At 36.9% G+C, this 20,131-nt stretch overlaps 1 protein-coding gene across 2 annotated transcripts in view; it reads right to left on the bottom strand.

Moving 5' to 3' along the window:
* Positions 1-20,131, bottom strand: part of LOC122790848 (adenylate kinase isoenzyme 5-like) — a 1,153,343-nt gene that overhangs the window by 716,123 nt on the left and 417,089 nt on the right. For both annotated transcript variants that reach the window (XM_044058488.1, XM_044058489.1), the window contains exon 6: positions 6,674-6,764. In XM_044058488.1, coding sequence (XP_043914423.1) covers positions 6,674-6,764 — 91 coding nt within the window. The remainder of the gene's footprint in view (positions 1-6,673; positions 6,765-20,131) is intronic.

The raw sequence follows: 20,131 nt of genomic DNA, 5'->3' as shown, positions 1-20,131 counted from the left end.
GCAGGATCCAGTTAAGTACCAATCAGCTTTCTATACAGCCATTTGTTTTTTTTGGTGGGGCTGGGACCAGCACTGGGCACTAGAAGCTTTGGCTCTGGGCGATAGTTAAGTGGGATAAGGGTTACCTGATTTAAAGGGCAACTTTAGAGCTATGTAGTTAAGGCTCAAGTAGAAGGTTATAAATCAAAGTGGAATGGGATAATGATGAAATGGGAGAGGATGAGTTTGAGAAATAAAATGTGTCCAAGAGTTTGGAAGCAATTCCTTAAGGATAGCAATAACCATTATATTCTTAAAGTAGGTGAAAGTATTCTGAAACCTAAGCCAGTGAAGGAACACAGAAAGGATGATTTTACCTACAGGGATGACTGCAAGGTAGGGTACAGAAAGTAGACAAGGGAGGACAGGAATTTACTGAATTAAATTATCAAATCAACCATGGTACTGGGGCCAATTAACTTATTTGAGAAAAGTAATAGAGTGGGATGAGGCACAGCAGAAGTTTGGACTGCAGGTTACAGACTGCCTTTCTAATCAGGGATCAACAGTGTGTAGGCAAAGACAAAGGGATATGGGAGTGCTAAGTGAAAGACTAGTTCTGGTAGAGTTTTTATTCAAGTCTAAGACAGATACAATATTTCCTGGTAAGTATAACAGTCAATCAGAGGCGGTTAGAAAAGATTGGGAAGAGATTTAAAAAAAAGAACAATGACAGGATATCTGGATGGCTCCCAAAGTCCAGAATGTTTAGGATTTTGGCTTGTAGTGTTGTATTTTTGTACCTAAATCTGATTTCAGATAATTTTTCCTCGGGTAGACAGTGAATGATGGAGTTGTGATGGAAAAGACAGAGGGGTAACTGGGAATATATTTTTGGGAGAGTAACAAGCTGGCAGATTTAAAAAAAAATCCATTTGAGTACCTTGTCAGAAATGTTGGTGGAGCAAATGGCTGTAACTTAGGAAATAATTATTTTGACAAACAAAAAGCCGCAAAACAGATTAACCAGAATGGCTTCAGTGGTGAAAAATTGATCCACTAGACGTATAATATGTAACAAAGCAATTTATTAGCAACACACAGAGGAAAAAAATGAATAATATTAAATCGACTGAGTCAAATCCAAGCGCTTTCGTCTCCTGTGTAGGAGACTTTTTCAAGAACAGAGCATGCCCAACAACTGAAAAACTTTTATACCATCATTAATTAAGTTTCAAATCAAAAGCACCAATCATTTTCTGTTTTCACTGCGGTGGTGGTACTGCGGTAGCATTGTTGCCTCACAGTAAGACGTTGTCCTGTTTGATTCTCAGCTAGAGCGTCTTCTGTGTGGAGACATGCGTGAATGGATGTACCTTCATTGAAGGTTGTGCATCAGGGCTGGCAACTCGGCACGTAAAAATCTACTGCCAATCATTAGCGGACCAGAGTTCCGCTGTGGCGACCTCTAACCGGGAAAAGCCGAAAGACACAAACAAACAAAACTAATTGAATCCTTTGGTGTAGGGTGTGATAGTTAAAGGTATAACACAATGAAATGTGCAATAAAATATGCAGTTTTACCATGAGTCAAACCAACACAAATAGTAAAAAAAAGTCTGTTCACACCCTGTTACCCCATGCATTTTTAGATTGCCTAAAATGCATAAAAATGTGTCTGACCCACCAGGCCATCCTATTGTCAATGGATGAGGTTCTATTACTTACCCTATAGCTAGATATATAGACATTAACCTAAAAAAGTATATGGCTGAAGAAACTAATATATGTAGGGACTCATGGGATTTTTTGAAGAGAATCAATAATTTGGAATTCAAAGAGCGTGGCTTCTTTGTAACCACTGATGTGAAGGACCTCTATACTTCAATACCTCGTGACACAGGGGTAGAATGGGTATGTGATTATTTACTTGCAAAAGGGATACCCCAACCCAAAATTAATGTGTTTGAACAACTGTTTGAGCTTGTTTTAAAAAAAAATTGTATATTTTTTAACAAAGAATTTTTTATACAAATGGTTGGTGTTGCTATGGGTTCCCCTTGTGGTGGCCTTTATGCCAATATGGTGATGCTACAATGGAAAAGAGATTTGTTTTTGAATCACATTTTTTTAAATATTGTAGAATGTATGTCAGATTTTTGGATGATATTTTCATCTTTTGAGTTGGCCCAAGGGACCTACACCTTATTGATGAATTTTTAAATTACATCAATAATTCACCACCCATTCTTAAATTCACCCATAACATTGGTGAAGAAGAAATTTCATACTTGGATATTAAATTAATAAAAGATAGGCAGTTAGGTAAATTTGTATCAGAAATATATCAGAAGGAATCTTATTCTAATAGTTTTTTATACTTTGATAGTGCATACCCTTACAAACAAAAAAGAGCGGTAGTGAAGGGCCAATTTGTAAGAGTGGCCCGTATGATATCTTGCTTTGACACTTTTCTGAATGAATGTGATTTACTAAAAGAAATGTTTATAAAAAAAGAATATCCAAGAGACTTAGTAAATAATGTAATGGTAGAGGTTGTCAGCAAAAGAGAGAGAGGCTTTTATCAAGCTATTCTAATGGTTGATGGCATACAACATAACATAACACCGAGATGGACAAAGGGTTTTTGATGATAATTCACAGAACAGTATGAGTTTTGAAAACCCAGTATTATCAGAAACCAACTATCGTTGTTCTTTTATTACCACATATAATCTTGAGTCATGACATACTAAGAATTTTAGAGAAAAACTGGATTATTTTAACCTCATGTAATGAAATTAGACAATGTATAGGAGAAAGACCTATTGCAGTGTACAGAAAGGGCCAGTCCCTCAAAAACATACTTGAAAACAACAACCAAGTTTATAGTATTGGGGGCATGAGAAAATGTGGATCTTGTAAGTATTGCCAATATATAATGGAAGGCATTAAATTTAACATTAATGGCATTAGAGTTACCCAGAAGAAAACATTTTGTTGTAACACTGAAAATGTAATTTATTGTGCTTTCTGTTGCAAATGCACCTGTTTTTATATTGGAAAAATGGAAAGAAGGTTAAAGGCACGTACTTACAAGCACTTGAAGGACATTAAATTAAAAAAGGATATAAACACCTTGCCAAGGCATTGTAATGAATGGCCGGATCATGGGTTTAAATTTACTATCATAGAAGCTATGGAAGTGAACCCAAGGGGTGGACCATGGCCATTACATTTGGAAATGAATGAAGCTTTATGGCAATTAAGAACGAATGCTACTCAATGGCCAGGACTGAATGATTCTATTACAATTACTTGTTTTTTGAAGTTAAAGAGCCTAGATAGGTGAATTTGTTATACATTGTATTTTAACATAGGTGGTTATCCAACAATTTTTAAGTCTTTAACATAATATGCTTATGTATCTATTTATTTATTAATTTATTATAAATACATTTATCATTTGTTTAATAAACCTAAAACATTTTTTATGATACCAACATATTTGCTCAATGTTGGCAATGAACTTTTATTACTTTTATTAATTTCATTAATTATGTGCGTTCTGACCCTCTAAAATGAATTTTATTGTGTATACAAGTTATATATATGCACAAATATTTTAGCTTTTTCTCATACAGACATTATTCATTTATATATTTATAAATTTTCGTGAATAGGTTACACAAGCATGTGTGTATGTATATGCACTTGTAAAACCTAACACAAGTATATTAGTTATATACTTTTTAATATATATTTTTACTTTCTAATTTTATGACAACTGATTGTAATGCACAAATGGTATACACACACACTTTTTTTACTATTTTTTTTTTACTATTTGTTTTGGTTTGACTCATGGTAAAACTGCATATTTTATTGCACATTTCATTGTGTTATACCTTTAACTATCACACCCTACACCAAAGCATTCAATTAGTTGTTGTTACGTCTTTCGGCTTTTCCCAGTTAGGGGTTGCCACAGCAGAACTCCGGTCCGCTAATGATTGGCAGTAGATTTTTACCTGCTGAGTTGCCAGCTCTGATGCACAACCTTCAACGAAGGTACGCCCATTCATGCATGTCTCCCCACAGAAGATGCTCTAGCTGAGAATCGAATAGGACGTCTTACTGTGAGGTGACAATGCTACCGCAGCACCAGAAAATGATTGGCGCTTTTGATTTGAAACTTAATTAATGATGGTATAAAAGTTTTTCAGTTGTTGGGCATGCTCTGTTCTTGAAAAAGTCACCTACACAGGAGACGAAAGCGCTTGGATTTGACTCAGTCGGTTTAATATTATTCATTTATTTCCTTTTTTTTTCCTCTGTGTGTTGCTAATAAATTGCTTTGTTACATATTATACGTCTAGTGGATAGATTTTTCACCACTGAAGCCATTCTGGTTCATCAAATAATTATTTTGAGCTGGGCACAAAATCTGAACTGTCTAGACATAAGGCCTTACAAAATTTTAATGCTAGTGGCTATCAAAAAAGCAATTTCTGGATGAGAGAAATCAAAATATAAACCAACTGTAATTGAAGTAATGAATATTGAAAGGAGATAAAAGAAAGAGAGGTGGGATCTTTAGAAAACGGAAGGTGCAAATTACACAGAAGTAAATGGAAATTGTGGGAACAGTACATGCAGAATAATGTTCAGGTGGAGGAGGCGTGAGGTTTAAGAAAAGGCAGGAATTCTGCAATTTATGCAATCATGGTGTGAACAATAATTGTTAAAAAGGAAGCATATCTGTATACTGCATGAAAATAATGAAAAAAAAGATGGTAGCCTTTTTTTTCAGTCCAAACTTCATGGCAGCTTAATATTTTGCTGCGATATAAAGCTTCAAACTAGATTCCTTACTTCCCATGTACATTAATACTGGCTGAAGATCCTCTGTTCTCCCACAGGGTATCATCTGTGGGTCCACCCATTTTCAAATGGGTCTATATTACATGATCGAAACCTTACATTATCGAACACCTAAAGGCCAATCATGAAATATCGAACACTTAACATTGAAAACAGCAATTTTCACATAGGGAAACAATGCCGTTGGCCAAATACAAAAAAAAGTTTTAAACAGAAATAAAGTGGGGTGCTTAGTTCCCCCCCAACTAAATATACCGACTCCGAGATCGCTTTAGAGCAGAGAAAGAACAAAATGCATGTAATGGCCAAATGAATCATTTCCCTGTGTGGAAACGGCTTTTCACAATTTTCAGACTTCGACATTTAGTGATTGACCTTTAGGTGTTTGATAACCTAAGGTTTTGATCACATAATAGGGAACCTTTTCAAATACACATTACTGTGTTCATTCTTTCTTTCTCTTTCAGCAAATCTAACAGAGAGGTATACAGAAGTTGTCTATCTCTTGGGGGTGGTGAGGAAGGCTATATGTGAAAGTAAGGGCATTTACAAGATCAGTGCTGAATGAGCATTGACATGACTGTGCAGAGGTTTTAGACTATGATTTGGCGGACCTATATCCTTCAGTAGTCCTGCTTTTGATTTCCGCAGACTCACTTTGCCTGTTGTGTAACTCTGAGCAAGTTACTTATCCAAACATTGCTCCCAGAGTGCTCCAAAAAGGGATTATGTGTCCACTGAGCTTAAATGGTACAAAAAAAATATTTTTATTTTTTTTATTTATTTAGCTTGTCAGGATACATTGTAGGTACACGACAGCAGCAAGTTGAAATAGATTACTGTGGCCATTATATGTCTTTCATTTTTTCACAATAAAATGTCAGAAATGTATATAGAAAATGGCTATATTTTTGGTGGGCACATTATGGATGAAAGCATTAGGCAACCACATGATCACTAATAAATAAACACTGATATAGATCATTTGGAGAGGAGGGCAGTGTATACATCTAAGAACAAAAAACTGAAGTCAGGTACTGTAGCCATTATATTTATGCTGCTACTTCACAGTCAGAGATGGTATTTCCCCAGAAGGGGTACATTATAAAAACAGAATAAAGGCACAACATACATTACGGCTTTTATATTGTTTCTTTATTACTATTATTTCATAATAACTGACAATCCCATAATGTCATGTATTTCTTAGCTAAGTCTTCATGAAGTCTTCATGGTCACTTGTTTTTCAGATACTTACCCTAATACAAACATAAGCAAGACAAGACAATTAATATTTATATATCTTCTGGAAACCAGTTACATCTTGAAACTATCTGACTCCTATGCCTAGCATTTAAACAGTTGCCATTTAAGAATGATAGAACCAGCAACTGTTTTAGAAGTAACTTGGTGAATAAAAAAATGGAAAGAAAACTCACAATAAGTTGTGTTTAAAAAGTATAGTATTTTTTTCTGAGTCCATTCTTAACAAACTATGAAGAAAAATGCAAATGGTTTGCCTTCATTGCTTCATACCATCAACTTGTTAATAAGAAACATCACACACACACAAATGAAAAACAGATCCTTGTGGAACAAACTTCCATTCACTTCTTTTTTAATATTCACAAAGACTTTGCAAATGGTTTAAAGGTTATACAGCCCAGTATGCGAGAGAGATACTTTGAAACGAGTCACAACTTAAAGCAAGCTATACTTCATTAAAACTTCCAGTAGTATGAATTCCCTCAGGCACAAGGTTGTGTCCCTGAAGGCAGAACATTTTTTTTGTTTCTGAACGATTACTTACCTGAGCAACATATCCCTTCTGGAAACAACTGTTCCTCCAGAATGGTACTAATGTCAGCGAAAATCTCATCTTCTTCACGGTCTGCATCCAGCTACAATTGAAAATGATGGAATGTTAATTAGCAAAGGAAAAATCTTAGGAAAGATTTGCAGAATGAAGCACAGAAAGTTGACAAAGGAGAAAGCTGAGAAACCTATTTTGCACAGATGTTCACATTTTCACAACTGACATTGCATCAGTTCTCAGACCCCCTAAATGAATGCAAGTTTACAGTTACATTTCACAAGTAAAATGGAAATGTGCACTTTTTCATGGAATAGCAAAATACTTAAACATTTCCTTCTAAAACTGGTCAGCAGCTATGCAGGGATGATGTCTCTGATCCTGAGATTTGGAGTACAGCACCTGAGTACTGAAAGCAAGCAGTAAGATGGCACTGTGCAAACTAACTATAAATGATTACTAATAAATGATTCAAATGATTTAGATGTTTTCAGTTCCAGCAACATTAACAATATTGAAGACAGCCTCGTTCTGCTGGAGCAGGTACTCGAATGAGTGCAACACAGGAATCTCCAATCCATTTCAGGCTATTCAACAAGAGATCTAAGGGCCTGCAAATGTTCATTTATCATTATTTGTTTTTAAGGGGTCTATATTAGAACATCAAAGTTTCAAAACTTTTAATGTTCCAATATCGAACCCTATTCAGTGAAAGCTGAAAATATCGAAGCAACAGAAAACCGAATGTTTTCCTAGGGGAAAGAATTTTGTTGTCCGTTTCTGTTGCTTTGGTATTTTCAAAGCTGTGGTGGAAAGTTACAGGTCAGGTTCAGGTAAGTGTGCGATTGAGTGTGGGTTAGGTTAGTTTTGATTAGGGTGCGGGTTAGATATGTGTGCGATTGTGTGGACGTGAGGGTTAGGGTGGGTTAGGTGAGTTAGGGTTAGGGCGTGGGTTAGGTATGTGTGCGATTGTGTGATCGTGAGGATTAGGGCAGGTTAGGTGGGTTAGGGCGCAGGTCAGGTAAGTGTGCAATTGTGTGGACATGAGGGTTACAGTGGGGTAGGTGAGTTTAGGGTTAGGGTGTGGGTCAGGTAAGTGTGCAATTGTGTGGACGTGAGGGTTACAGTGGGGTAGGTGAGTTAGGGTTAGGGCGCGGGTGAGTGTACGATAGTGATGGACCTTAGAGTTAGGGTTTGGGTTAAGGTAAGTGGATAGTTAGTGGTGTGTGTATAGTTTAGTGTAGGGTTAGGTGTAAGATTTTAGGTGTATGTGTGTGGATTGCTGTTTGTTTGGTGTGCTTGTGTTGTGTGTATGGGTTTTGGAACAGCAAATTTTTTCCCTAGGAAAAAATTTGCTGTTCTGTATGTTCGATGTTTTCAGATTTCGCTGAATAGGGTTCAATATTAGAACATTCAAAGTTTTGAAACTTCGATGTTCTAATATAGACCCGTTTTTAAGTTCATTTAGCAGTATATTTCTGCTCTTAGCAGTTTTCCTTCTTGTTTTCTGTTAGTAGTTTGCAGCTGTGTTAACCATTTTCATTAAGTTATTTTAATCATTGCTTTTGTGGTTTCTGACAATACTGTAATACCAGTCAAAAACTGTGCTGTTTTGCCTTTTAAGTTGTCTAATTTTTGTAATTAAATCTCTATTGTCTTTTGTGAGAGGAATTGAGAGGCAGTATAAGTTAAATAAGTTCTGATTGTTTCCAGGTGGAGACAGGGTTATAGTTAACTGCTACTGTTTGAGGCCCAAGAGCTTTTTGGTCACATCATCCACCTCTGACTTTCACAAAACACCTATGTGGCTGAGAAAAACATTCCCAACCTCCTACTTGTTCTTGTTGTGCTCTTAAACTCAGACTGCCCAGACTCTCTCTCTTCTCTCTTGTTGCCTGCCTCATATGTTACTTTAGCCATCCTTTCCTCTTCTCTTCCAGTGGCTACTGTCATTAAGCGCAAAACTATCATTTTGGGATGTCACTCCCTTTTAGCTATTTAAACACTTTTACTCTTCCATTGCTGACCATAGATCCTGAATACAGCGTGCCTACTCAACCAACCAGTGTTGCGCTTTTACACTTAGTGGTTCTTCACCAGCCCTGACTACAAACTGTTTTTGGAAGCTCATCCTGAGTATCATCTCATCTGCCTATAGTACTGAACATTAGAGCATTAAACTGGAAGATGACCTTCTTAGCATACAAAGCTTGAGTTACCCTCTCATGCATATCTTCTGGTCTGCTTAGTACACATTCCAGCACCTAGATGTATCCATCCGTTTTTTCCATCTAACTTTTAGGCCTGTGACATCTGGGACATGGCTACTATTCACTGGAGAGCCTCCAGCATATTTTCCATATTATGCCATAGCTACAGACACCTCCTGCTGCATTTGCCTTACTAGTCAATTAGCCCTGCAAGATCTGGAATATTTTTTTCTGTTTTTCTGCCAAGTTTAATGTGATAGTTATACACTTTATGTGCTTTTAATAATCTATCAAACATTGTTTCTGGATTGCTCTAGTGAGAGAAGAAAGAAAACAAGTGAAAGAATCTAGCTACTTTTAGGCCTCAAATTGCTTCAGAACCTTGAAGAGTCATTTGCTATTGGCTGGTGTGCTCACTGGAATTTTTCAGTTTTTGCCTGTGCTGCTATACACAGCATTTGCTATGAGCTGCTACATGCTCAGCTGTTAAGCTCTGGATTTTGACTTATTTTACTGGAACTGACGTAATTCTAATTGATTGACTAAAATATCAGTCCTGAAACATCTGGGATTAGAGTTTTTCTCTTTTATACCAAATGTACTCTGATAGCTATATATGTTTTATGATTTTAGTATTCTAGTTTAAGAATAATTTCTACTTTGTTACATTGAAAGTAGAAAGGGAAAGAAGCCAGCTCAATGCTTTAAGTTGCTGTAAAACCTTGAAGAGTGTCATTTGCTACCGGCTGGTTCAATAATTGCTACTACATTTGCTACTGGCTAGTTCACAGATTACTACTAGGCTAACTCCCTGTGAGCCATTTTAAGCCTTGCCAATTATCCCATGTGAGAATCAAACTTTACACCTTGTGTCTGTAAGGTAAACACCTTAACCATTATACCAACCTCCCACATAAAATCAAACCTGTTACCTTGCATCTGCGAGGTTAAGACCTTAACCATTATGCCAACCCTCCCCCAAGAGTAGTTTCAATTCTTAAGTTTCGTCAGTGTTGCTACAAATTGCCTGTGTTTGCATGGTGCTATGCTTAGTGTAATGCTGTTGAAAACTGTGCAGTGTAGACGCAGGCATCTTGATCCCTACATGTCTTAATATCACCTACCTCTCCCTAGTCACCTATTTGTTATATGGTGCTACATTGAAGTGCAGCCAGCCAATAGCAGTTGTACAATGACTCAGGCTGTATGCCACGTGTCCTACGAGTAGCCTCCAGCAGTCCACAACTGTTCTGCAATGCTCTAAATAACCTGTAGCCACTCTGCTCTGCCCCAAATCAAAGTTGCTCCTCACAACATATACTCTACAGTAGCTCAGCAATTCTGCATTGTTCACTGTCACATCTGCAACTTAACACAAATTATTTGCTTTACTTTATTTCACCGGGTAGTGCAGCCCATCATCCACACTTAATATACCTCATTTGGTTAATATAACAACAGGCAGTGTACCCCTACCAGCTAAACCCAATTTCCTTATTTAGTACATAGAACTCAGTGTAAACATTCCATAAGAAAATCTGTGTAGTTGCATGCCTCCATAGCATAGCCCATCAACTAAAACATTAACTACATGTGTTACTGCAATCCTAATTAATTCTCAGAATCTCTGAACCAAGATGGAAGATCAGCCTGCTTGTTTCCCTTCTGTTATCAGCCTCATAGCACCTGACATCCTAAGGCAGTGTAGTAACTACTTTAAGCTCAAATATAATGAATTCTTACTCAATATAAGAAATTATGTTTGCAAGAGATGCAAATACTTACCAGATATAGAAGCCTCACTCTCACAAAAAACACCGACTCAGCAACACACACAAACAAAACACTCTAAAGCAACCCACACTAAAATGTCCTATGCTAATACTGTAAAAAATCATTGCCAAATCCTTCTAAATCCATTAAGACTAGTCTCAGCAAAAATTCAGCACCACATTACCTTCAGGACACATTTTCAACAAAGTCAAAACAAGTTAAGTCATCTCAAATCCAGTACACCAGACTACTCTACAAATAAAAGTTTTTTCCTGATTGGTGACTCTGTAGTCAGGCACACCAATTCTTCTCTCACTAGGATGAACAAACATAGGATAATGATTAATTGTCTTTCATTTGCCAGGATGGCAGGTATCTCAAGGGCCATAACAAATGCAAACATGACATTGTGGAGGTCCATGTAGTGGTGAACAATTTGGAATGCAAAACATTGAGGGTTATGCACAGACACATGCCAGAACTCTCCATGCATGTCGCAAATGAAGAAAACACTCTGGCCATGAGTAGTCCTTCCTTTACCACCAATAATGCTTATATTCAAGAACAAGAAAAGATAATTTCCTTCAACAACTGGCTATATGGTTGGTGTAATTCCAGGAGAATCCAGTGTCAGCATGGGATGAGATGCTCAACAGAACTACTTGTTTTGCAAAGGATATCCTGCAACTCGGATTCCAAGGCTTCTGCATACTGTCAAAAAGCCTTTGTTGCCTCAGTAATGCCTTTTTAGGCAAAGTCCAGCTAATGGACATCCCAATGTAACTAACATATCAAATTAAAAAACAGGATCACATTAAGATGGCTCTGCTCAATGCAGGAAGTCTCAACAACAAACTGCCTGATCTTGAGGCTCTTCTGCATTTGGAATGTATCTATATTTGTGTAATTACTGGAAATTGGTTTAAAACCTCTGCAAGCTCTCCCTCCATAGCAGAGTTTTGCTCCTACCATGCCTTCAGACTTGATGAAAACCATAGTGGAATCTCTAAATTTGTTAGGGACCATATTACCTCTAGAAGGAATCTTAGAGACTGACCAGCAGAACTCATTAAGCTCTAAATCATGCTAAACAGTACCAACTATTGGTTTATAGCTTGTTACAGGATACCTGCTATATCCCCTGAAAAATTATCCAAGGTTTCTAAATGTCCTTGTTGAACTCCCCATAAACAAGAACTTTTATTACCCCTCAGTAAACTGGAGTACCTATACTTGAAATCTACTATGTACCCAGAAATTCTTAGATTTAATAATCAAGAACTTCCTGGATCAGATTGCTAGCAAACCCATTAGAGAATACAATTTTCTTGATCATGACCTTATGAAACAGCCTCTTCATGCACTGCTCCTTCGATATCTCATTTTTGAGCAAAGTAAACTACTGACTTTCATCTTCAAACTCTCTAAACCAACTGAAACCAGTGTCTTAGAATTAAATTACTTCAAGTGTACTAATTTCATCAAATTATATGATGAAGTTTCAAATTTCACTTATAGCAGCATTCCCCCAGATGTTGCCAAAGCAGGTAGCTTCACAAAGAAGCTTGATGCCCACTTAGATAAATGTATAGAAATTGCAGTAACAACCAGTTCTAAATATAATGGAAAATTTCAAAACAAATACCCTGGTGGTCCACCAACATGAACTCTACAATAAAAGAAATAAAACTCCTTAAAGTATATAGCAGAGCAAAAGACTTGTATCATGAACAGCATCAGAAATTGGCTAGAAACTTGAAAAATACTATTAGGACTACTAAAGCATCTCCATGAACTTAGGTTAGCATCTGTACCCAAGGACAATTGCAAATATTTCTTAATTTAGGTAAAGAATGAACACCCAACAATGCTGAGAACATATTCAAAAAGGCATCCCCTGCTCTGAGCCAGTAGACATTGCCAACACCCTAGCAAACAAAGTCAGTGCATTGTTTCCCAAGAAACCTGGGGTTCCGACCCCAGGAACATTATCTGACAAGAGCCAAGAAGATATAGCCAATTCATTCAATACTTTCTTCACAGTAACCATCCAGTCATTAGCTAACCAACTTTCTCCTCCCCACACTTCTATAAACACTATACCCGACTCACCACTCTCTTTTAACTTCCAGCCAGTGTCCACATCCTTTATCAGATCCCTTTTGAAAAAACTGAAGCCAACCACCCTTTCAGCCGATCTTCTGCCAGCTGAATACCTGCAAATTGCTGCAGATGTCGTAGCCTACCCTATCTCAATCGTAATTAACAGAACCATAACAGAGGCCTCAATCCCCTCAATTTGGAAAATATCCTATGTTATTCCACTCCACAAAGGAGGTTCATCCACAGAACTATCCAACTATAGACCTATAGCCATACTATCACCACTTGCCAAAATTATGGAAAAGTGCATGCACAACCAACTAATGCTCTATCTAACCCAAAATAAACTACTCACAGACTCTCAACATGGATTCAGACCCCATCATAGTACAACCACTGCCCTCCTCTCTTTTACTAAAAACATTAATCTTAACCGGAATAATAAAAAAATATCCTCCGCTCTCTTCCTGGACCTATCAAAAGCCTTCGCTATGGTAAACCATCAGTTACTTCTATATACTTTAAAAACCCTGTATCTAGATACTCAAGCCCTTGACTGGTTTCAAGCTTACCTCACTGGGAGACAACAAGCAGTAATGCGGCAAAACAAGCTCTCCTGCCTACTACCAAATACCATAGGAGTTCCTCAAGGTTCCATATTAGGACCTCTCCTCTTTTCAGTCTTCATAAACGACATCCAAACAGTCATCCCTGAAGCCACCTGCATTCAATATGCAGATGACTCGACTATAATATGTTCCAATGCCTCTCTTGCAAATCTACTAACTACTACCCAACATAGCTTCACCAAAGTCGAAAATTGGCTTGCCAACCATCTCCTGATCTTAAATCCAAACAAAACCAAGTTACTTCTCTTCTACCCAACCAATAGATCTCCGACTGAAAACTTCACTATAAAATCCAATAATGGGACCATCATCTCCCCAGACACCTATACAAAGCTATTAGGAGTAAACATTGACAATAAACTCAGATTTGATATACATATCAACCAAGCCATTAAGTCAGTCAACAAGAAACTTGGGACCCTATATAGAATTAAAGCCTTCCTTACCCCGAATGCCAGGGCAGCCACAGCCCGTTCACACCTTCTCTCTACCCTACTATATGTCTCTCCTGTCCTCACTCACCTTAACAAATCTGATCTGGCCAAGCTCTCATCCTGCTATAATCACATTGCCAGGTTCGTTACAGGCCTACCCTACAGAACACACCACTGTACTAACCTGAAAAAGCTTGGATGGATAGAATTCCCACACCTTCTTCACCAGTCCCAACTCATAGAGGCCTTCAAAATCCTTAAACAACCTGAGAATACCCCAGCACTAAAAAACTTAATGACTCCCTACTCCAATCTAAGCTACCTTCACTCAGCAAACAGACTCCTTGTCCAAACAACTAAATCTCTCAACCTAGGTGGTGACGCGCTATTTGCCAACACCACTGGTAAAATATGGAACTCTCTCCTAAATAACATCACGCTTGCAACTTCTCTAAGTCAATTCAAAAATAGTGTAAAACTCCACCTCAAGTCACACTGGCTATGTCCTTGCTCAAACCCAGACTAGCTCTGTGCCATTAACTAAAACATAAACAACTAGCTAAGATGATAAGTACTTTGTATACTGTGATAAAGAAATATGTATCCTGTCTAACTCTATGTCATTATACTGCCTACCGTCCTTGCTAATATGTTATTAATGTTACATTTGTAGTAATCTCAGAAATAGTAATGGCAGTCTTGTACTTGTATGTAAATAGCCTATGTTTTTGTTAAGTTCTTTCAGCTCATTTACTGTACCTAATTATCAATGTAACTCTGTTGGAGCTTTTCTCCCCGGGCCTCCGCTGAAAAAGGACATGTATCCAGTCGGACCATCCCGGTTAACAAATATAAAATAAATAAGTAAATAAATGACTTCCTAAAGCCCACTGATCCCTGAATCTGTCACTCTGCCATCACTAAAGAAAATGTACCATGAAGGAGTTCTCCAGTACCAAACATTCTTCCCCCATGGGCTCTGATAATGTACCTGGTTATTTAAATAAACAGTACTAAACAAACCCTGGCAGGGTCACTCTTTAAACCACTAACCTGAATTTAGCCACTAGCTTTGTCCCTGAGGTTTGGTGAACAGCAAGGGTTGCCCAACCACTGACTCCAGCAATTATAGGGCCATTAGCCTAAGTCTTATTTATAAAGCCATGGAACATATTACATTTGACATGATACACTATGACATTAAAAGTCTCATCAGGCCAGATCCACAACAGTTTGGCTTTGTCAAGGGTACAGTCTAATGACTCTGGTTAACTTCTTTGAAGGGGTAACTCAAGCTGCTGACAGAGGTCAAGCTGTCCACATCTCTTACCTTGACCTGGCCAAAATGTTTGACACCATCCCCCATGCTAGTATGCATTGTAAACGGATCACTATGTGGTAAGATGGATAGCAAGCTGGATCACATACAGAACACCATAAGGTGAAGGTAGGTGCCTCATCAAGGAGTTTCAAAGTGATCAGTGGAGTCCTACAGGGTTCAGTGCTGTGGCCTCTTTTGTTCTGCATTCACTTTTTAAATCTCTAGACATGAACCAAGATCTCTGGCTAAGCAAGTTTGCAGACAACTGTAAACTGGGAATCATTGTCAAGTCTTCCTCTGGTATCAAATGCCTTCAGCAAGAAATTACAATTATAAATACCCGGTGTATTAAATACTAAAAAGTACAATATTGTCACATTTGTTAGACAACCTCTCTCTACAGTATATGACATAAAAAATACCCCACTCCAAAATGAGAATGCTGTTACAGACTTTGGAACTTGTGTCCTTTGATTACAATGTAACAACAGTAGGAAGAAAGTCCATCTACTTAGCACAGCCAATTGCCAAGAGAATACCATCCAGATATAAAGAGGTCATTTTCCCCAAACATTCAACACTGATTAGGCAAATTTAGGGTTGCCAGCTTTTCAAATACCCAAAGTGGGGCATGTTTTTGTAGAATCATGAGATTTTGCAAGACAACGCATACCCACAGCCAGTGCAAAGTACAGAATTGTTTTGCCCAAATAAAAGCTCCTTCTTGTAGCATTTGAGTTGCAAATGCTATTTCATATAACATTTAGGTGTTTCAGATACAAAATAACTTTTATGCAACTATTAAAGAAAACTTATGAAATACTTTTGTCCTAAAATCTCAGGACATTTGCCATTTTTTAGTTTTTATCACAGGGCACAACTGCCCAAAGAGGGGTAGGTGGTAACCCTAGGCAAATTATTCAATATAATGCCCACTTTCAGATGCATCTCGCTAGACATATCACACAACTAGAAAAGACACCCAAAGGTTCCTAACTAAGATGATCTCGGGCTGAAAAAACTTAAGATATGATAAATGCTGTACTGCTCCTTTATTCAGTATCTTATACACTCTTGATAGAAGATCTATACCTTTCCTTCCGTGCCATTATAGACCCAGTGTTCCTGTATCTTGACAAGTCAAACAGTCCCTCAAATACCAAAACCACAATTCTAAATGTTCATCAACAAATAAGTAAAATATGGTGGAGAGTAACAATTTCATTTTGCAGTGCCTTCCCTACCTCTGGAACACGCTTGTACTACAAATTAAGCATATATATATATATATATATATATATATATATATATATATATATATATATACACACACACACACACACACACACACACACACACACACACATACATGTATGGTTACACTTCAAAACATCTAAAACTCATAACATCTAAAATCCATAACATCGAATTTCATAACATCAAAACTTTGCATCACAACACCGAACACTACAAATTACATAAAAACAACACCCCCTCCACCTATACCACCACCAAACTAACAAACACACTTTTTACTACATTTCTGCAGGGGGGCAAGCTGCTCTGCCCCCCACATAAATTAAATATACCAACTCCGAGATCCCACTACTTTGGGAAAAAGTTAATTTCCTAAACCCACTGTATCGCAATTACCATAAAGAATGTACACAAACATCACTTACCTGTATGGCCTAAAAACCACATACAGTGGCAAAATAAACACTATATAAACAGTATAAATTACTACAGTATATAAATAATGACTATATAAATAAAAACTACATAATTTAATACTGATACCAGAAGAATAACAGATTAAACTAGTGCATTTACAAGTTTCATGATACACTAGTCCATATTACACATTTTCGATGTTATGAAATTCAATGTTATGGGGTTTAAATGTTTTGGGTTTTAGATGTTTTGGGTTTTAGATGATGTGGTCTAGATTGTTTGAATTTAGATGTTATGAGTTTTAGATGTTTTGAAGTGTAACTATATATATATATATATATATATATATATATGTGTATATATATATATATATATATATATATATATATATATATATATATATATATATATATATATATATATATATATATATATATATATATATATATATATATATATATATATATATATATATATATATATATATATATATATATATATATATATATATATATATATACTATGTCTACAATCAACTTGTAACCACAATTTAGTGGACTGTCTGTTTCATTATATCTATGTACTTTGTCTATAATCTTCTTCTATGTAACCTCTATTAGTTGAACATTTATTTGTAATGTATATTTCTTATCTTAATTTGTATCTTTGGAGCTTTTCTCCCCGGGGCCTCGCTGAAAATGGACATGTATCCAGCCGGACCATCCCGGTTAACAAATGTAAAATAAAATAAAATAAATAAATATATATGGGTCTACCTGATAACACCAAGACCCCATAACACCGACAACGAAATAACCAACACGACAAAACCGAAAGTTCAAAAACACAAAACTTCACATGCCCGACAAACCACAATCCTGACAATCAACAAAACAAATACATTTCCCAAAAAACACACACACAACACAAACACACCAAAAACCTTACAAACCTACACTAAACCTTACATACACAACTATCTATGCACTAACCTTAACCCAAACCCTAACCCTAAAGTCCGTCACTATTGCACACTTACCTTACCCGCACCCTAACCCTAACTCACTTAATCCGCCCCTAACCCTTAAGTTTATCACTATTGTACACTTACCTTACCAGCACCCTAACCCTAACTCACTTAATCCGCCCCTAACTCTCAAGTCCATCACTATCGCACAGTTACATTACCCGCACCCTAACCCTAACTCACTTAACCCGCCCCTAAACCTAAAGTTAGTCACTATCACACATTTACCTGAACTGCACCCTACCCTAACGTCCGTCACTATCACACACTTACCTTACCCACACCCTGACCCTAACGTACGTCCCCATCGCACACTTACCTTATCATGTTGGTGTTCTCAGCATCGGGATTCTCAACTTTCGATCAACTCCGTTGTCGATCTTCCGGTGTCGGTGCTCTCGTTGTCAGCATTGTGGACTTTTGGCATTTTCAGGTAGACCCATATATATATATATATATATATATATATATATATATATATATATATATATATATATATGAGTCCCATTTAGATGATCCAAGTCTTAGAACTCCATATGGCCGACACTATATGATCGAAGTTTTAAGACTTTGAACATTGTAAACGGAGATCTATATACAGCGTGGAATGGGAAATTTTCCCTTTTCCCCACTGTAGTGCTGTCTCGGAGTTGGTATATATATATATATATATATATATATATATATATATATATATATATATATATAGGTAACAGGGGTGTGGGGGTGCAGGGGGGCTTGGCCCCCAGCGGAAATGGGTTCCTTATTAATTTGACAAAACTTTAGCTTGTCGAACTACAAAAGATCAACAGCTAAAGAATGAAACATCCAAATTGCGAACAATCAGCTAAGTGAATTTTTTCCCATGGAAATAATTCACTTGGCCATTACACACAAAAAGAACCCCTTTCCACCTGAATTAAGTGGGGGAGGGGTTGTGCCCCCCACATCCCCCCAACTAAATATAATAACTTCGAGATTGCTCCACATTGGGGAAAGGGCAAATTCCCATTAATGGCCAAGTGAATTCTTTCCCTGAGAAAAAATTTGCTTAGCTGGCCGTTTGCGGTTTGGCTCTTTCAATCTTTAGCTGCTGATCTTTTGCAGTTCAACAAGCTAAAGCTTCATCAAATTTATAGGAGGCCCAGAAACGTTTAGGAAATTCTTTGTTTTGTTTATGTTTTTTTTTTTTTGGTGTTCAAAGTCTTAAAACTTTGATCATATGTTGTCGGTCATATGCAATTTGAAGTTCTAAGACTTCGATCATCTAAATGGGACCCATATATATCTATATATAGATAGATTGATAGATATAGATAGATAGATGTATAGTGATATATCTAGATCTCTAAGAAACAGTTTTCTTTAAAATGATCCCTGCAGTCTGGAGTACTCCCAGCAGAAACAACAAAAAATTTTTTATCAAGGATTTACATACAAGCTTCCCAATTACTTAACCCACAAATGCTTCAAAATGACTAAAAAACTTTTACACATCTCTTTCTGTCTTTTTTTTGTTAAAATGAGCTGAGGTTTGTATCACTGGGACACAGAATGAGAAGCAGACGAGATGAAGATTTTTATTTATTTAGTGACACCTAGGAAGTCTGTTCATGTTACCTAACTACAGGTTATTCTGTTTTAGACTTTGTGTATAAGAAAATACAGAAGTTAACAGAGCGTTATTTTTATTCATATTTGATTTTATGGCATTTAGCTTTACGGTATTAATTTTTTTCTTTTGCTCCTTTTGCTTTTCTTCTGTATTTAATTTCACAAACTGATAAAGTAAACTGTGCCATACTTGTATATTGTTTTGCCTCTGTCCTATAAAAATTTTGGACAAGTCAAATTACCTGGTTAACAAATTAATGAAAAAGAAAAGTATCATGTATTGGATTCAGATTTGGGCTTGCTCCTCCTAGATTTACTGACTTTCTTCTGATTTTCCACATAAAGTTAATCCTTTTCAAGGGCATATACATTACTGAATAACTAAAATAAGCCTCCACAAAAATTCCTCATCATCTGGGGTCTACTACATTAAGATCATCCATTCCAAAACATAAGAAAGTGTTCCTCTTTTAGGCATAGCTGGCTTTAGTCACCTGCCAAACCCACAGCCATATCTCCCTGCATACAAGGGCCCCCCACTGACAACGTGCAGCCATCTCGCAAACAGGCAGAGATGGGATTCTCCTTGCTACCCAAGATTTGTAGCACCAAAATGTTTTGTGTATTTTTTTCCTTCATGTAGCTACCTGTGTCATCAGCTAAAAGATGT

The sequence above is a fragment of the Protopterus annectens genome, chromosome 16.part0 (genome assembly GCF_019279795.1).
Source record: "Protopterus annectens isolate FY-2018-M chromosome 16.part0, PAN1.0, whole genome shotgun sequence".
Classification (NCBI taxonomy): Eukaryota; Metazoa; Chordata; order Ceratodontiformes; family Protopteridae; genus Protopterus; species Protopterus annectens.
Note: the sequence above shows the minus strand (reverse complement) of the source record. Positions and strands in the feature narration are given on the sequence as shown.